The sequence below is a fragment of the Apus apus genome, chromosome 2 (genome assembly GCF_020740795.1).
Source record: "Apus apus isolate bApuApu2 chromosome 2, bApuApu2.pri.cur, whole genome shotgun sequence".
In the NCBI taxonomy this organism is placed as follows: domain Eukaryota; kingdom Metazoa; phylum Chordata; class Aves; order Apodiformes; family Apodidae; genus Apus; species Apus apus.
The window spans coordinates 44561523-44579112 of NC_067283.1; the positions used below are offsets into that span (position 1 = coordinate 44561523).

General features: G+C 39.6%; 1 protein-coding gene across 2 annotated transcripts in view; it reads right to left on the reverse strand.

Annotated features, from left to right (window-relative positions):
• CPNE4 (copine 4) overlaps positions 1–17590 on the reverse strand; it is a 229531-nt gene that overhangs the window by 42203 nt on the left and 169738 nt on the right. For both annotated transcript variants that reach the window (XM_051612099.1, XM_051612100.1), the window contains exons 8-10: positions 14766–14864; positions 5868–5954; positions 5205–5264 (exon numbers count right to left, since the gene is read on the reverse strand). In XM_051612099.1, coding sequence (XP_051468059.1) covers positions 5205–5264; positions 5868–5954; positions 14766–14864 — 246 coding nt within the window. The remainder of the gene's footprint in view (positions 1–5204; positions 5265–5867; positions 5955–14765; positions 14865–17590) is intronic.

The window sequence follows — 17590 nt, forward strand, 5'->3', positions numbered from 1 at the left end:
AGCATTCCTGTAATGTAAAAAAAACCCACCAACAAACAGGTGTTTTCACTGATAATCCTACAGCAGACATTAATGAGGCTGTAGCAACACATCAGACATACCAGACAAACCTTCCTTCCTGCCCATTAGCCACGGCTAAATGCTTTTTCACTGAAAGCAAGAGCCCAGTTGTAGGACTAGGCAGTGGGATTTCACAAGCTTGGAAAAAATTCTGTGGCTGGTATTTGGTAAAGAAAAAATCTTTCCCCAAAACAAGCTTCCTTTTAGGAAATGGTCCTTGTAGTAGAGATCTGCTTATAAGCAAAATACACCTTATCTTCCTATGATGAAGCCTTTATGAATATTTGTACTCAGAGGCACTGTAGCTGACTTTGATCTAAATCTCTGTTTGATTCCCAAGGGATGGACTTTTAAGAAAGATGTTTGCTGCTACTTGCTGCAATTCTAAAATAACAGCTCAGAGCTCTGCTCTATTAGCATTACACAGCAGTATCAAAATCTTGTGCAAATAAGTAGGATAAGGATTTGTAAAACTAACATATCACAGAAGCTAGCCTAACATCACAAGTGAGCTTATCTTGCAGGCAGCAAGTAGGAATCTTTCTTACAGCACATACATTTGATTTTTATCAATGTCTCTTTAAATATGTCAATTCAAAGGTCCCAGTCACCTTCCCACAGCTAACTGAGAACATAACAGCAATAACTACACTCTTACTACTGTTTTTTCCTCAGCCTTGTAAAAGGGTGATAGATTTTCATTGCACTGAAAACATGCTACATAGCTTGGATCTCCTGCTAGATCTGTCAGCAACAAATCAGCCTGCCCAGTACCACGACCTGCCTGAGAGAGAATCTGTCCAGTATATCTTTCTATTACAGTTCCTTTTATGCATGTTACACATCCTTTCTGCTATATTTCCTAAAGTGATGAAAATGTCTTCTGACTACAGACCCATTTTCACTGCCAACTTCTGACCATTTCTTCTGCAGCAGGGAACACTGCCTGATAAGAGATACAGCATTTTGCAATGAGCAGTGCATAACATTAGCAGACTGGAAACAGCAGTATTGATCTCTCTAGACAGAAGCTTCTTAATAAATGGTTCTAAAGTAAAGGAAAAGTTTACTTTCACTTTTTGGAGACATTCTTTCTAACCACAAACTATGTTCCTACAATAGATGTACAAAGAATCCCCAGGACACACAGCATGATGTTACCAAAGCCTTCATTAGTGCCTTAAATTAGCAGATACAACATACTACAGCTCTTTGCTATCAAATATATGCTTAGCATCCCCATTTCCCTCCCTCACCAAGTGCTTTTTCAAATCACAGTTGTATTGTACTGCCTGTACACAGCATGAACTCAATAGAAATGTCATTACTATGAAGACAACAACAATACATGTACCAGGCGTTTAGAACAATTCCAGATCCATTCCTGTTAAAAGAAATGGAAATCTGGGAAGGTGGAAGGAACAGGCCTTCCTCTATTTCAGTGGTCTGAATTAACCAGATTAGGACTATGTGAAAAGGAGATTATTTGGTGTGTGCAGAAAGCAAAAGGACCACTGAGTATCTCCCCTGTAGGCTGCACCCTTTTGCTTCAGTGCCCGCTGGAGAATCTTTGATATTTTTCTGGAAACAGCAGTTTGTCTGTGCTGTTACCACTGGGGACTCATGCAACTGAGGCAGGAGGAAGTAAAATTTGTGGAGGGTCAGCTGGTGACAATATATTAATAGAATCATAGAATCATAGAATGTAGTCCAACCCCCTTACAATAAGCAGGGACATCTCACACTAGAACAGATTGCTCAGAGCCCCATCAAGCCTGACCTTCCTCTCCAGGGATGGGGCCCCCACCACCTCTCTAGCCAACCCATTCCAGTGATCCACCACCCTCATATTAAAGAACTTTTTCCTAATGTGCAACCTAAACTACCTTTTTCTAGCTTAAACCCATTACCCCTTGTCCTATTGTTACAGGCCCTTGTGAACAGGTCCTCCCCAGCCTCCTTATAGGCCACTTTCAGGTATTGGAAGGTTGCTATAATTTCCCCCTGGAGTCGTCTCTTCTTCAGGCTGAACAACCCCAACTCCCTCAGCCTGTCTTCGTAAGAGAGGTGCTCCAGCCCTCTGATCATTTTAATTGCACTCCTCTGGACATGCTCCAACAGGTCCACATCCTTCTTGTGTTGAGGGCTACAGAGCTTGACACAGTACTTCAGGTGAGGTTTCACCAGGGCAGAGTAGAGAGGTAGAACCACCTCTCTTGATCTGCTGGCCACACTCCTTTTGATACAGCCCAGGATGCAGTTGGCCTTCAGGGCTAGCAATTGCACATGGGTGGCTCGTGTCCAGCTTTTCATCCACTAGTAGCCCCCGGTCTTTTCCTACAGGGCTGCTCTCTAGCATGTCTTCCCACAGCCTGTATTTGTATCTCTGGTTGCTCTGGTCCAGGTGCAGGACCCTGCACTTGGCTTTGTTGAACCTCATGAGGTTCCCCTGGGCCCACTTCTCCATCTTATCCAGGTCCCTCTGGCATATCAACTGCACCTCCCAGCTTGGTGTCATCAGCAAACTTGCTGAGGGTACTCTCAATGCCACTGTCAATATCATTAATTAAGAACTACATCTGTAGGTCTTCCCTTGTCCACTGATGCAGTTATTCCATTGTAGAAAGCCACTAGGTTGGTCAGGCAGGATTTGCCCCTAGTAAAGCCATGTTGGCTGTCCCCAATCATCTCCTTGTCCTCCATGTGCCTGAGCATGTCTTCTAGGAGGATCTGTTAAAATCCCCCATCAGGATGAGAGCCTGTGAGCACCAGGTTTCCCCAAGCTGGAGTAAGAAGGCTTCATTGATTGGCTCCACTTTATCAGGCAGCCTGTAGTCAACTCCAACCACAAGACTCCCTTTGTTGTCCCGATCCCTAATTCCTACCCATAAGCTTTCAACCTGCTCACAGAACTACTAGGATATACATGAACAGAGCTATAGGCACAGACATCCACAACACCTTCCTTTCAGTCCATGCAGGTTGAAAATCCATAATGAGTTTACAAAATCCTGTAACTGGTGGATTTACCAATGAGGTCAACAGTAATTCAGGGATCTCTGTGGTTCACTGTACAATGGATCTTGCATTTCCTTTATGTCCTCACTGCCTGTCCTTGCAGATGATCTCACCTGTTTCCTATTATCACTGGTTTCAGCAAAATGAAATACTAAAATAGTAAAATACAGTAGAAGCAGTACTACCCATTTTAACATATTTTAACACTGCAGTTGTCAGCTCATGGTTCACAGCCTACTTATAGGAAATCTGCCATAAGTGAATTGAAGGCAAGCAAATTGCCACAACCCTTCAGTGCACTGTCTAAGGACTTGCTCTTCCACTGGAAGAACATTCAGGAGGAATCAAAAAGAGTTTGAAAAGCACAGCTGTAACATAATACTATGTATATCCCTAGACATTTTCTAATGGTTGCAGTGCTCCTGTACTTGAGCTAGAGTTGTGGGAAATGTGTATTAACCAGTCTTTGCAAGTGCTTAAGCACCTGCCCTGATTAGAAAAGGCTTTTAAATATTACTTAAAGACATTACAGTCTTTCTGCTAATGGACTTGAACACATTTGAAAATTGAGTCCTTCCGGTTATAGTTTTCGGGGGGAAATGTCAGGAAAGATAAATGAAAGGGGCTTCCAGGGTTTTGCAAGTTTCAGATTTGGAGAAAAAATGGGCATTGCAGGCATGTGGGGATAAGAGAAGAAGCAGCTGTGTAAGGCAGAGATGTAATTACACAGGATGCTTTGCTTGAGAGAGGAAAACTATAAGATCTTTGTTCATTATAGTAGGTATTTCCTTCAAAGCCAGAGAGAGAGTCCCCAGTACTGGGTGTTATCCAGTGAGTTTTTGAGGTGTACTGGTAAAGTGCATGTTTTACACCTCAAAGAGCTGATTTGTACACAAGAAGGCAATCCATTACTGTCTAAAGACAAAATAGGTCTTTGTTAAATCTTTTTGGAAAATGAAGGCTTGTCTGTAAAAAGTGAAATGGAAGAATCCATTGTCTGATACTTGGTACCTGGGAGCAGAAACAGGACAGGGTGCTACAGGAAAAGGAGATATTTCCATTAGAAGAATACTACCTTGGAGCATTAGATTTTATTCCTGTAACTGTCATGAAATTAGAAGTCACATCAGCCAGACTGGAAGTGGACCACAATCTGCATTCCTATGCTATGGGAAATATTGACATTTTCTATTATTTTATTTCATTTCCCAGATTCAAAATGTGAACAAAAAAAAAGTGGGAAAACAAAAAACAAGCAAACAAACAAAAAACCCCACCAAACCACACAACATTAAATGTTTCTACAAATTATTATTTCAAAACACAAAATATTTTATGTTTGTTTATGGAGAGCTTTGCAAATAGTTTTATGCCGTTTTAACTGAGTAGCTTTTGAATTTGCTCCGAATTACAACCATGGCCACTTGTAGTGCCATCTTACTGTTAGTAGCTATGGCTGAGGTATGAAACATCAACATTTACCCTAGTATTTACCCCAGACTGACAGAGAGACATCCCTGGCTGGACTGTCCCTCTGCCTGTGACTTTCTATGTGGCACCATTAGAGGGGAACAACTTGCTTCAATGGAGGACTTATTCTGGAAAGGAAGTCTGGCCCATAGGATTGATGAATATAGGATTGATGTTAAATTAACATCTAATAATTAAGCAGGTACAGGCAGGTGAGATGAAATTCCTCCCTGTGACACAGTCCCAGCAAGGGAATTTATTTATAACACTTGTGAACAAACTGAGGCTCAAAAGCCAAAGGCCAGTCAGCACTGGTCACAGGGGATAATACAGTTCTCTAGCTTTTGGGGCTGTGTGTAGCTTGGATGGAATTGGTGGGACTTCACAGGCTTAGCTTCTCACCCCTGTATGAAGTTGCCTTTATTTTTTAAAACGTGATTGTCATTGCTGCAAAACATGAAAGTAAATCACAATGTGCAAGAACAACCTCACTGCATTAGCAGAGTTTTATTTTCCAGGCTTAATACATTTTGCAAGAAGATCTTAATAATTTACCAAGGAATGGCATGTAAGAATCATTTCTCTGTGAAAGTAATGAATCAGTATCTAAGGGGATTCCCTTTCTTCAAAACAAGTTAGAGAAGAAAGACACTTACTGTAAACTGTATTTGGCAACCTCCCATGATATAATCTAAGAAAGAATGCATCTTGTGGATCTGCAGACAAGACAGCAAGACATTCAAATTAGCTATGTACTACTGGAACATCAAAGAATTGCCTGAAAAAAGTAAATTGGAAGGAGGGAAGAGACCAACTGAAAATAACGTAAACACAGAATTCATTAAATACAGTTTGAGGCAGAAGCAAAAATGTAAACAGAGAAAATACCAACATTCTAAAACTACAGAAAGGAAAATTCACATAAAAAGTAGAACCAAGCTCTGCTACTCCTCAGCTGGAAGTCAGTGGAAATGTTGCTATTGGTTTAGGAGGAACAAGAGCAATTTTGTAGAAATGATGGAAAGATTGGAAGGGAAACACACAAAAGGTCAATTGGCATGCCAGTAGGTGTAAGAGCTTAGTACTGCCTACTTCACTGTACAACAGCAGGGAATGGGCAAGAGAAATGAAGGAGAAGAGTTGGGGACAGTCAGCTTACTTTTGGGATTCAAATCCTTGTATTTCCTTTTTGTAGAGAATCAGTTTCCATCGCTATTCTACAGGCAGTTCAACTTTATTGTATATGTTTCCAATTACCATTAAAATATATCACTGAGAGCTTAGTAAAGACACAGCCAAAGAGCAAAACACATATTTACCTTGCACTGGTTAAGGATGACGATGCCTGAGTTCTTGTAATTCTTCTTCTTGGCTTTGTACTTGGGGTTAATGCATTCCCATTGTACCTGTGAAAAATAGCTGTCACTGCTTGAAGGAAAATTTATGTACAAATTGAACAGTTAACAAAAAAGGCACTGTTAGATTTCCACAGTTGACTAAATCCTATAAAATAATGGAGCACACCGAATAAAAAATGAAAACTCTTAACTATGCAGAGAATGTTCTTAGTAGAAAAAGGCCCTGGGTAAACATCTGTCTTTGAACATGTTCGAAGCACTTAGAGAGATATTCAGATTTGTGTGTTATTGTCATCCAGTCTTGCAGGTTCAAGTGTTACTGAGGATATTTTGAGAACATTTAAGAGCAGAGAAAAAGAGGGAACTTCATACAAATGAAAATACTGATGCGTTGTATTAACTGCAAAACTGCAAACCACTGGTGTTTTGCATTAAACTCATGACTGGAGAAATTCTGACTGGAGATCATCTTACTCTCTCTGGAAAGAGGGCAATAATTTCTCCTTTAAGTCTGACAGCAAACTAAAAAGTTAAGAAAATCACTAAAAAGTGTATGAAGATGCAGTTAATAAATTACTGATACAGATGAAAACTAACAATATATTAAACCCCTTTTTTTTAGAATGTTCTGATTAGTTTTATTTAAAAATATTCAATTTTACAGGAAAATAATCCTAACTTGTTACTGACATAGATTGTCTTGTTCATATCATAACATCTCCCAGTCTTACTCATTTCCATTTCAAATGTTCTGCCCTCCTCTAGTTTCAGGTAGATTGATATGGTCAAGCTTTCAGACTCTGACCTCTAATGTCTTCTACAATTTTATTCATGCCTCTTTGCTGCAGGAGTAAAATGTATGTTTGCACATGCAAGTATCTATTGGGATTTGTAAATCCATATTTGTATCTGTAATGTGCTATTAAACTATTTTCTTTCAGGGAGGTGTTTTCAAATCCTGAGAAAAAACGTGATATTGGGTAACATAAAGAATATATGACCAAAGGGAATTAGGATGACCTCTTACATAAAAATCCCTAGTTTGAAATTAAACATATCTCTTGAGTGTTACAACATTTTGCCTATAGTGAAAACCTTAATAAGTGTTACAATATTTTGTCTATAGCAAAGACATTCATGCCGGATCCATCTGAGCAAAATGTTAGAGCACATAAAACTATTTTTACCTTATGAATAGCCTCAGCAATTTCATTGAACTACAAACCATTGCCTAACAGCAATTATTTGGATGTCTCTGAAGTATTTAAAACTTCGAGCTTTTGTTAAATGTCAAAAAAGGGAAGGCAAAACATATGGCTTTGGAGCAATATGAGACCTTTTCTGCGCAAGGGAGGAGGAGTATTTTCATCACTGTGTTACTGTAGACAAGTGACAGAGTGAATAATGGAAAAAGACAAAAAAAATGTTTCAACTGCAGGAAGCACATCTGCTTGCTCTCCCAGTTAGCCTACAGCTCAATTATCTGTCTTGTGAAATGAATTTTCCAACTGAGAAGACAGGCAGGCACAGGTCCACATGTTCAGGGAAACCCTCCATAAACATTTTTTCTCTACTCAAGAGAAGCAGACAGGCTTAAGAAATAAATGCCATTCTCTCCAAGTAAAGGGAGAGCTCTTTGTCACAACACTAGAGTGCAATAAGCTCATGTTTGGAAAAGCAATCTGACAGTGAGGCAAAAGCACTGCCCACTCACATCTTGAGACACTGCTGTCTGGCAAAATGGTTTAGCCTACAGTTGTCTCCAACTTACTGGAAGCATTCCTGCAGAGATATCGGCCTGTCTGTATATTATAAAGAAACTGTAAGATACCAAATAGAGAGAAAAAACAGGACTCAGGATTTTGTGTTCCTCCCTTTGACACTGAATGACACTGGAGGTATCTCACTGCTTTCCCCTGAACATCCAAGGGCCACTTCCTTAATTTTATCATCCTCCAACAGGAACTCTTTTCAATGTTTATGTTTAAACAAGGCCTGACCTATATGAATCCTTACACTATGCACCTAATTCCTCACCTCAGGAAAAGGATTATTTAAGCCTGATGAACATTATGTTAATATAATTGGTTTCTGGAAGAAGTTTACACTATGTAAGGACTAAAGAAGCATTAAATAACATTTCAGGGGACAAAATTCTATGCCTGTAGCCAGCCTCTCAGCTTCTCTGTGACAACTGTAAAACGCAGCTAGAATGTTCACCTGCCTTCGCAATGCATTTTGAGATGTATGGATAGCAATTGTCAGCAGCTATCTAAAGCTCATTAACATATTCTGCATGTAAGTCACTAACATGTCACTGGCTGATGTGGTTAACAAAGAACAGACCAGAAAATTCCTAGAAAGTAGGAAAACAGAAAGAAGAATAATTTTGCACCTATCAATTCTGCTGATTTGATAGTATAAAGAGGGGAAGGAAGGCAACAGGAGAGGAGATGAGAAGTAAGTCCTTTCCTAATTCCTAGGCTTATCCAGTTCTTACCCTGGCAATTCACACAGTTTGAGCAGAAAATGAGAAAAGCATCATTTGAAGGAATTCCCCGTACAGGCCTTGTCATACCTCCAGCTCTTCTAAAGAGAACAGAGTTCAGAATACAGCTCTGGACAGGTAAGTAAAAATGAGAAACAATTTTCAAGTATTTTGCTTACTTTGTGAGGCCAAGCTCAATTTTCAGTCTGTTCCTACATTCCCAGCATTGATGTGGTATTTGACATTGTTTTTTGTCAATTAATTTTTGCCTCTTAAATTAACTTTTCAGTTGAGATAAAACTAATGCAAGAGTCTGCAATCTGACACTAGTGGTAAACATTGTGAAGTTTGGATTGATCATTATGAAAATCACTTGACATTTCCTCCCAATTCCTGGCAGCTCTGGGCTATGCAAGCTCTTTCCCTATCAAACACTATAGTGAATCTGAAACAGAAATCAACCTGGTTTAAAATATCTCCTGATAAATTAAGTACTGTTGCAAATGTTGGTAATGAGACCCCAGACTATACTGCTTTAATGTTTCTTTCATATCCTGAAATTTAAACCAGCATGTGGAGAATTTCTAAATGTAAAACAAACTCCATGCAGTTATTCTTCAATGCAAGTCAGCAAACCAATGCTGACACTAATGCTAATCCTCTTGTAGCTGTAATGAGGAGAGCCAGATCCCTCAATGGGAGATGTTACTCTCTGCAGTGAAGAATGCTGCCTTCCCAAACATCCTCACTCCTTCTCTTACCAAACCTTCAGAAGAGAAGAGCAAGCAGTACAAGAAGCCATGCCACACCACCAGCAAAGGGAAGCGCAGGTGACCAAGTGTAGGCAACAACTGTAGGAAGAAAATTTGAGCAGTGTGTGGCTACCAATAGTGCAAGCTGAAGTTGTCCAGAGGGTTTAATGTACACTAAGGTAAGAAAAATCATGATGCACAGCAGGTGCTTTCTCTGGGACACTGTGCTTGCACACCAGGACATTGAGTAGTTCTTTGAGGAAAGGGCTAGAAAGCTATGGCAAAGCTTGGGTTATCATGTTCTCTGTTACGTTAGCATGTTCTCTTGCTTGCCCTGCAATTATTTTGTTTCTTGTTCCTTCATGTACAGCTGCTGTAACAAACTGTATAGTTTGTAAATGACAAAGAAGGCATCACAGTCTAATGGACAGGGTGAAAAAACCCAATCAATAGCAGGCAGTGTTATATCCTGCATTATCCCTTTCTGATGCCTCAAAAAAATCAAGTAACTTCTAAGTGAACTGCAACTCCTGCCTGAAGCGCTAGTTTATTCCTGCCACCCCTTCCACCAAGAGGACAGAATGTTGTTTGTTTTCCTCCTTCTGCCCCAGAAAGACACCCATCATGGAAGTAGAGCTGTTTTAAATCACTTCCAGAGGTTTCCTCTAGAAACTTGCCCCTAAGGAATGAAGTGAAAATCAACATGTTTTGTGTTTCCTCAGCAAGGCCCCAGCATCACTGCACTCCTGAGGATGTACCACTGCTGGCCTCTTCACACGGATGTGGCAGGTGCCTGACATGGCTGCATCCTCCTCTCAGGCCTCTGTTGCCATCCCTGGCACAGCAGCAGCAGCTGCTGATGTTGCAGACAGCCCTGGGTGAACCTGCCTGTCTCCTGATAAAACTAGCTATGGAACTGTCCACCAGTGTCAATAAACTCCTTGGCCCATTTCCAAAGGCTTAAGTCTCATCCGTGCTCAGGTATTTGAAGAGGCACCTGATGCAAAGCCCCTGAGTTAGGATCATACTCAGCTATCTGGCAAATGGAGGAACCCAGCTCAGATCCCCTCAAGACCCCATCCAATCTTGCATACTTCAGCAGCCCTCCCTAAAAACACCCGAAACTTGTGGGAATGTCAGTGGAGGTGGTTTCCCTCATGTGTGTGTACGGGTGTATGCAGATGTGCCCACTTTTATGTAATATAGGAACAGATTTTTCCCTTATGTAACTCACATGCTGCATGGGGATCCAGGTGTTTTATGTTTCTGTGACTTCCCCCCAGATCCCTCTGGTTTTATTGCCTCCATTTAAAAAAAAAGGAAAAAAAGTGACTTTTTTCTAATTAGTGGAGGATTTATGCTTTCAACTATGAAAGGTTTTAATAGTCCTTACATTTTTATCAAGCTTTTCTAATTTGTTTTCAAAGGTCTGACAGATTAATACTAGAACACCTTATAAAACTGCCACAGTACACACATATTAAGAATATATTTTATACATATATTTGGAACAAATCCTAAGCATATAATAAACTCAAAGTATTTACTAGCATTGCACTAAAAATGAATAACTGTCAAAAATATGGATGGACTTGTTCTTACTGTGTTTTCTTGTATCAAGATTATGGTGAAGGAGTAAATGATGGATTTTGGAATGGTGAAAAATATTAAAAAGAAGGTTTTGAAATGCCCACTTTGGATGTACATTTGAACAACAGGATGTCTCTACGCCATTTTTTTTTGGCGGTCAGTATGAAAACAGGCTAGGTGTCAGAATATAACAGCCTGTGACAACAAGTTATTGTGGAAAAGAAATAGACACTAAGTTATTATCCTGAGATTGTTCATTACCTGAAATTCTTCTTAAACAGCATTATTAATTTCACCTGTACCAGCAACCAAAGACCAAAAAACTTTTCCAGAATTCAGTCCTTTCAATCACTGAGGAGGAACTCTGAAGGAGTTAAAGCTTGTGAATCTCACCCAGGACCTGCCACATTTAGGAAAGAAATTCATAAACTACTCAAGCCATTCCTGGTCAGAGCAGGTGATCAATCATTAAGAGAAGGAATCTTCTTCATTCACACACTCCTGGTTCCATCACTAGCAAGCTGCCAGGTCTAGATTCACAACATTTATCTAAATGATGCCTGGTCTCAAACACAAATTCCCAAGAAATCTCACAGTGGAGGCAAGCCAGCAAACCAAACACAAGCTCATCTGATCAGACACTAACATTGAAAAGTAGGGATAATCAGTACCCAGCCCAAGGATGGAATTGAAATCACCTTAGGAGCACCATCTCCTCCTTTAAGTAGGTGACACATACCCATTCTGACCATCTCAAGTGGTTCTGTAGCAGTTGATAGATTGGCTGTGAGATACTTATATCTTGTAGCCAAGAGGGGGAGGCTGGAGAACAGGTAAGGCTACTCTATGCTTTCTGGAGGGTGAACTATGTACAGTTAAAAGGCAACTTCAAGATCTCTGTCAAGTCCTCCAGAGATGAGGTGAGCTCATGAAATAGTGAGATATATTGGCAGTTCACAGATGAGACACAGTTCTTCCCGCTCACCAGCACAAACTACTGTTATTCCTACCATTATTGCTTAATGCTTTTCTGCAAGCTGATACCAACTAATACAAACATTGCTGAGAGGGAAAGATGTGTCATTGGTGTAGTCTCCTTTAACACTACATAGATTTGCAGCTGGTACTTAAGGAGAATTCCTGGATCCCTCATCAGGGATACATGTTCTTCCTATTCTCACCAGTTGCCTGGGAGAGTGAAAAACCCTGGTTGGCAATTCCTAGGGTGTTTTGATTATCTTTTGACAGAAATATACAATTATGTACTGTAGCTGGCCATAAAGTCTACTGCATATAAGAAAATATAACCAGAATAAAAAGTTTCACTGTGTTTCCTTAGCAAACCAAGCACGGATATCAGACCTGAGTTCTGCTCCTTACACTGGCTTCCACATTATCTGAGATGTAATTCCAGGTTTTGGTTCTCATCCTTGACACTAACTGTTGTGATACTATGTGGAAAGAACACTTAACACTATGCATGGGCTGAAGGATGCACATGGCAGATTTATTCCTCTGACTGAAAGGACTACTTTGTGGAAAAGAGAACATTTTCTGGTCTGAGGCTATGAAAAAGTCTCTTCTAGGAATGAAGGACTATGTCTAACCTACTCCTTTCCTCACTCACATAAAATTACATTTCTCTGATGTGGCCTTCCTTATGTGAAATACCTAGCTACACATCCACTTGAAGGCAAGCCAACTTCCCTCTCTGCCATTCCCTCAAATTTTACTACACCCCCTTTCTTCAAAGTTAACACTCTACCGCACAAGCTTTTTCTTTGGGGAGAATAAAACTAAAGAAAAAACTGACAAATGCTAATCACTTTACTTAATGCTGCACAAGATGTTGAGATAAACTATGCACTAGGATGTATTTATTTGGTCCACAGCTAGTGGCCTAAATTGCCTTTAGTGGCAATAGTTATTTCTGGAGAATACAGAAAAAAGGAGATAGGATGAGGGAGGGAGGGACAAAGTGAGAGAGAGAGAGAAAGGGAAAGGGAAATTAGTCTCTGGCTCCAGCTAAGTGACAAGTGACACGGACTCCCACGTTAGTGCACTGCTTTTGCAAGGTGCAAGAGCTGGCTAGCACAAGAGCTGGCTAGCATGTGTACCTATATTTTTTAGGCAATATTTATTAGTCACTTAAATGACTTTTACTTACCATCTTATCCACTAAATCTGGTTTTCCTCTAGAATAGACTACAAAACAAAGATCAGAAAAGAGGAGAGGGAAGAAGGACCTGTTCTCACATTGGTAGCAATTGTGCTCTATGGGAACTGGTTACAACAACAAGCATCAGCTTTTGCAGGTGCAAGCCCACAGAATAACTGCACAGTAAAACAAGAATGAAAGCAACAAGGAAGAAATAATTCCACAACGCCTTAGGCATGTGAAGGAGGAAAGCAGATTGCAATGTTACAGGTGAAATGCAGCCTGTTGGATGGCAAATGGCAGGCCCTTAGCAAGACAAAGTTTCAGACACTTAGAGGATTGTGTAACGTTAAAACACTTCTGGACATCACTCTGGTACTGCAAGTGCCAACCTGGAACAAGAACTGACAAATGGCTGTACTAACTTCTTATGCCTCTGAAAGAGTAATCATCCTTTTGTTTGCTAGCTGAGGAGGAAAAGAGCACACTGTTCTCTATCATAATAAAAAATTATATAGTTTATACTTCACAGCTATTCCTGGTGCTCTGGACAGTAAGTCTCTTGGCCAACAAACTGTCTTTTTGGGAGAGACTGTGATGCTCTTTTGAAGACATTGACACTCGAAATACACACTCTTTCCCATTCTCACACAGTCTCTTTGCCACTGTATTTGTATACAAAATTGCAGTGTTGTCACATCACTGGTCTTATTAATGTTATTCACTCTGGAATCTCTTTACCTCTTTAGGTAGGTTTTATTTCCACTCAAATTCAGTTTGGTTTAAGTTTTGATCCGCTAATTTAATTTGAGAGAACAAAACAGAGTTTCATTTACACTCATGTTCTGCTCAGAAGTTATTCATAATGGGTTAATATATGACTGATATATATCAGTAGTATTTTACACATATGATAATATTTGCTAAACTCTGTGTTGTTCTAAGAACATCAACAGAAAATATTTAGAAGAATCATAAAAACTTACTGACCTATGGAATAGCCTGACTGCTTACCATTTATCAAACACCTTTTGACTCTGTTAGCTTTGTATTAACACATTATAAACAGAACCTTAATATAAAGCCCAAATAAATATTTCTACACATTTGTTTTTTGTTTTGAGATTACAATGGAGCAGTGAATATAAATTATCAGCAGATTAGAAAGTCAACATATTTACCCCCCTTTCTCAAAACTAACACCTTCAGGAGTAACTAATCATAGGAAATCAGAATTTCTGGATTTAGATATGCCAAATCATTTATCATATTCAGCAATTACCTTCAAAATGAATTTGAAAAGATCAGGCTGACATCGGGAAGTGTAATTACTAATAAGCTAACAATTTCATTTTCCCTGAGAACTGTAGTTCATGAGATATTTAGGAAATGGATTAGTTTCATCATGATGGGTTCAAGTTAGAGCTGGTAGCATAGGATGGAGCTCATGAGAAATGGATAAAGATGGAGAATGACTCTCACCCAATAAAGGCCTTTAGGCCAGTAGGGAAATGGTTTGGGTTCCCAGACTGCGCATCTGCTTTGCCATGACAGCACAACACCTCAGAGAAACCATGTGTTTGGGATCAAAGGAAATTAATCTTAGCAGAAAGAAATGTCGAAATGTCTGCAGAATGTGAACTAGAAAAAGACCTTATGTATTTCAGGCATGGAAGTACAGGAAAGCCCGCTTTTCAGATGGTCAGACTATCATCTCCAGAAAACAGTAAAACCTATAGGAGAGATCAACACAGCAACTAATTTCTGAGAGATGATGAGGCAATGTCACTTGCTTTGTCACAGGATTGTCTGAGTAACACAGATTGTCTGAGAGCTTTCATACTGAGATTGTGTGGGTGGTTTCCACTTACCTGTCTTCCTTCCATAGCTCCTCGCATTTCCTTGAAAGTCGAGCTAAATTCTCCAATGAAGTCATGCTTCCCATTGGAATCCCAGTCCCAAACTATGCACTGAGGAGGCAAAGGGGAAAGGAAGAAAAAAGAACATTTTTATTCAGTTAAAAAGCAGGTTTTATTGAAAAATACTACAGGAGAAATTATATACATTTTGTGGAATGTTTATCTAGAGGGAAATCACAAGACATGTTAAAAACATGTTCTTGTCCAGACGAAAATGAAATGACAAGTGGATTCTCAACACTTGTTGCAGCTGTGTGTTACTGAGTTGGCTGATGAAAGCAAGTTCAAGTATTTCATAAATAAAGGATTCCCCAACTCCACCTTTTTGCTAGGTATAAAAATACAGGATTATGTGTATTTGCATGTTCATGGTCAAATGATGTCCTGAATTAAGAGTAACTTGCCTCACTGAAGTACTTTACAAATATAAATTAATATTTAAAACTCCAGTTGCTGTGGGCAAACATTATCACTCTCGTTTTTACAGACGGTGTGGGTGAGACAATAGTTACAGAGATTATTTTCTGAAATGGCTTTGAATGTAGGTAAGTCTGTGTTTGGTGTCCATATCTTGGCTGTCTTCCAGCGCTGCTCAACAGTGACTATTCAAACTAAAACTTGCTGGCAGACATTCCTAAATTCCTGCGTAAACATGAATAGCTCAAAGAGTTTGAGCTGTGAGAATTTCATTTTACAGGCATTGCTAAATACAACTCAGTTAGCCAAGACTGAAGCACACAGAAACAACTACACGCTTTACTAAATATTAATTTTAAAACTGGCCCAGAAAGAACAAAAGTTCTTACAACTTTAAAGAACAAAATACCAAATTTAGCCTCATGATGTCCCTAGATAAAGCTCACATATATTGACAGGATCAGGAGGCCTTTACTGAAGATGTCCTGCTACAAAACACATCTTTTTTTAATTATTTTTTTAAGCAGAAATGCCTCAAAGCTATCTGCATTGTCATATGACAAGTGCACTGACATTTGACTATCAGATGGCTTTGAGGGTAAATTTGACTCTCCCAAGGACCAAAGTAGGTATGTGCATGGGTGTCGGATGAGGACTGGACTTGTGGAAGTAGTAGAGGAGCTCCCTAGTGAGAAAGGCAGGAAAGAAACATAACTGGGCAGCAACAGTGAGGTACCATATTTAGCAACAGTGGGCTTTATCAGGCCACTTTGTCTCAGTGAGGCTCAGTGCTTTTATGCCAGCACTGGTGGTCAGACAACACAAAAGGAAGAGCCTTCTCAGAGAATCCTCAAGCCATTTGAAGTTTGCTTGTTCCAAAGGGGCACTTTGAGTTCACCCAGAAGGGAGTTAAATTCACTGGATGTTGAGCGTTAAGTATTTCCAGAAAAGCACTTCATTGTAACAGACTTCCATATCCACCAGCTGCACTTTCTAACCACCCTGAATAATCCAGTCAAATATGTGAACATGGTCAATTTTGGACTATCAAACCAATGGTTTGTAAATTTACTTTGCAGGTAGGGGAAAACACTCCATAGAAAGCTTGAGATATGGGCAAAGAGACTGAATTCTTTGAGCAAGCACAAATGGACAAAAAGTGTTTCAAGAGAAAGACTTTCTAAAACAACTCACTACAGGGGGAAGGCTCTCACCAAGTCAACCTTAAATGGGTATTCATCACCTAACATCTTCCCACCGCAGCCTTAAGTTAACAAATAGCCTCTTCCACACAAATATTTGTCCATGTGAGAGGTCCATTGACTTGAAGCATAGGTAGGAAGATATTTGATCTCTACATCTAAGCCAGTTGGCTGAATTTAATTTGCTTTTATGTGCCCAGGCACCTTATTTGTCTTTGAGGAAGCAACACAGGCAGGGATTTCACTAAATTTATATCCAGGACTCCTCCAGGCAGTACACCACCACTCACATTATCATTCACATTCCTTTTTTTTTTTTTTTTTGCAATAGTTACTCCAGCTTTCTTTTGAACTTTCAGTGCTGTTCCACTTAGCCCCAGGATGTGATTTTGGTTGATGAAAGGGGAATTGCTCTGATCCACAAGAAGACATGCAGTAGAGGTCCAAAGGATTGCCAACAGGGAAAGAGTTCAAGCATTTTTCTTATTGCTACTGATGTTAATCAGTTGAAAAAGTTCACTGGTCAGGCAAAGACCCGGTTCTTGCACCCTGTTATTTTTCCATCCTATCAGCTGCAATTTTACTTACACTTTCTATGCAGGGATCCCAGAAAAAAAAGATGTCCAGATCAAAAAGTGAAAATATTTTGATCTAAGACTTGGGAGATCCTTTTTAGCAGCTATGACATTGGGGGGGGGGGGGAGGGGTGTTGTGATAGGGGGATAGAGAGTAGAGAGAAAGGGTTGGGCAGCTCCTATGTCTGTTTGTTTATAATCCACAGTAATCAAATGAGAATGGGTTTCTGGTTCTGACAGTGGTAATTTTGCCTGGAACGAAACTAAACACAGTATTTTCATCACTAACAGCCCAGGAGAACTCTTTATGATGAGATCTTCACTAATAATCAATCCACACTTATTATCAAATTGCAATTTTTGGATGAGCTGATAACAAAAAAAATCCAAGAAAAAAATAATTTAATTTACAAAAAAACTCTGAAACTGCTTACCTCTGCCCTCCCCTGAGCTTGAAACAGCCAAATTATTTTATTTTTCTTTCTGTGAAATTTCTGGTTATTATAAACTAGTCAATTTTAATTGAAATTACTTTCTAAATATTTAATGAAAAAATGTTTCATAGATGAAGCATGACTTAAAA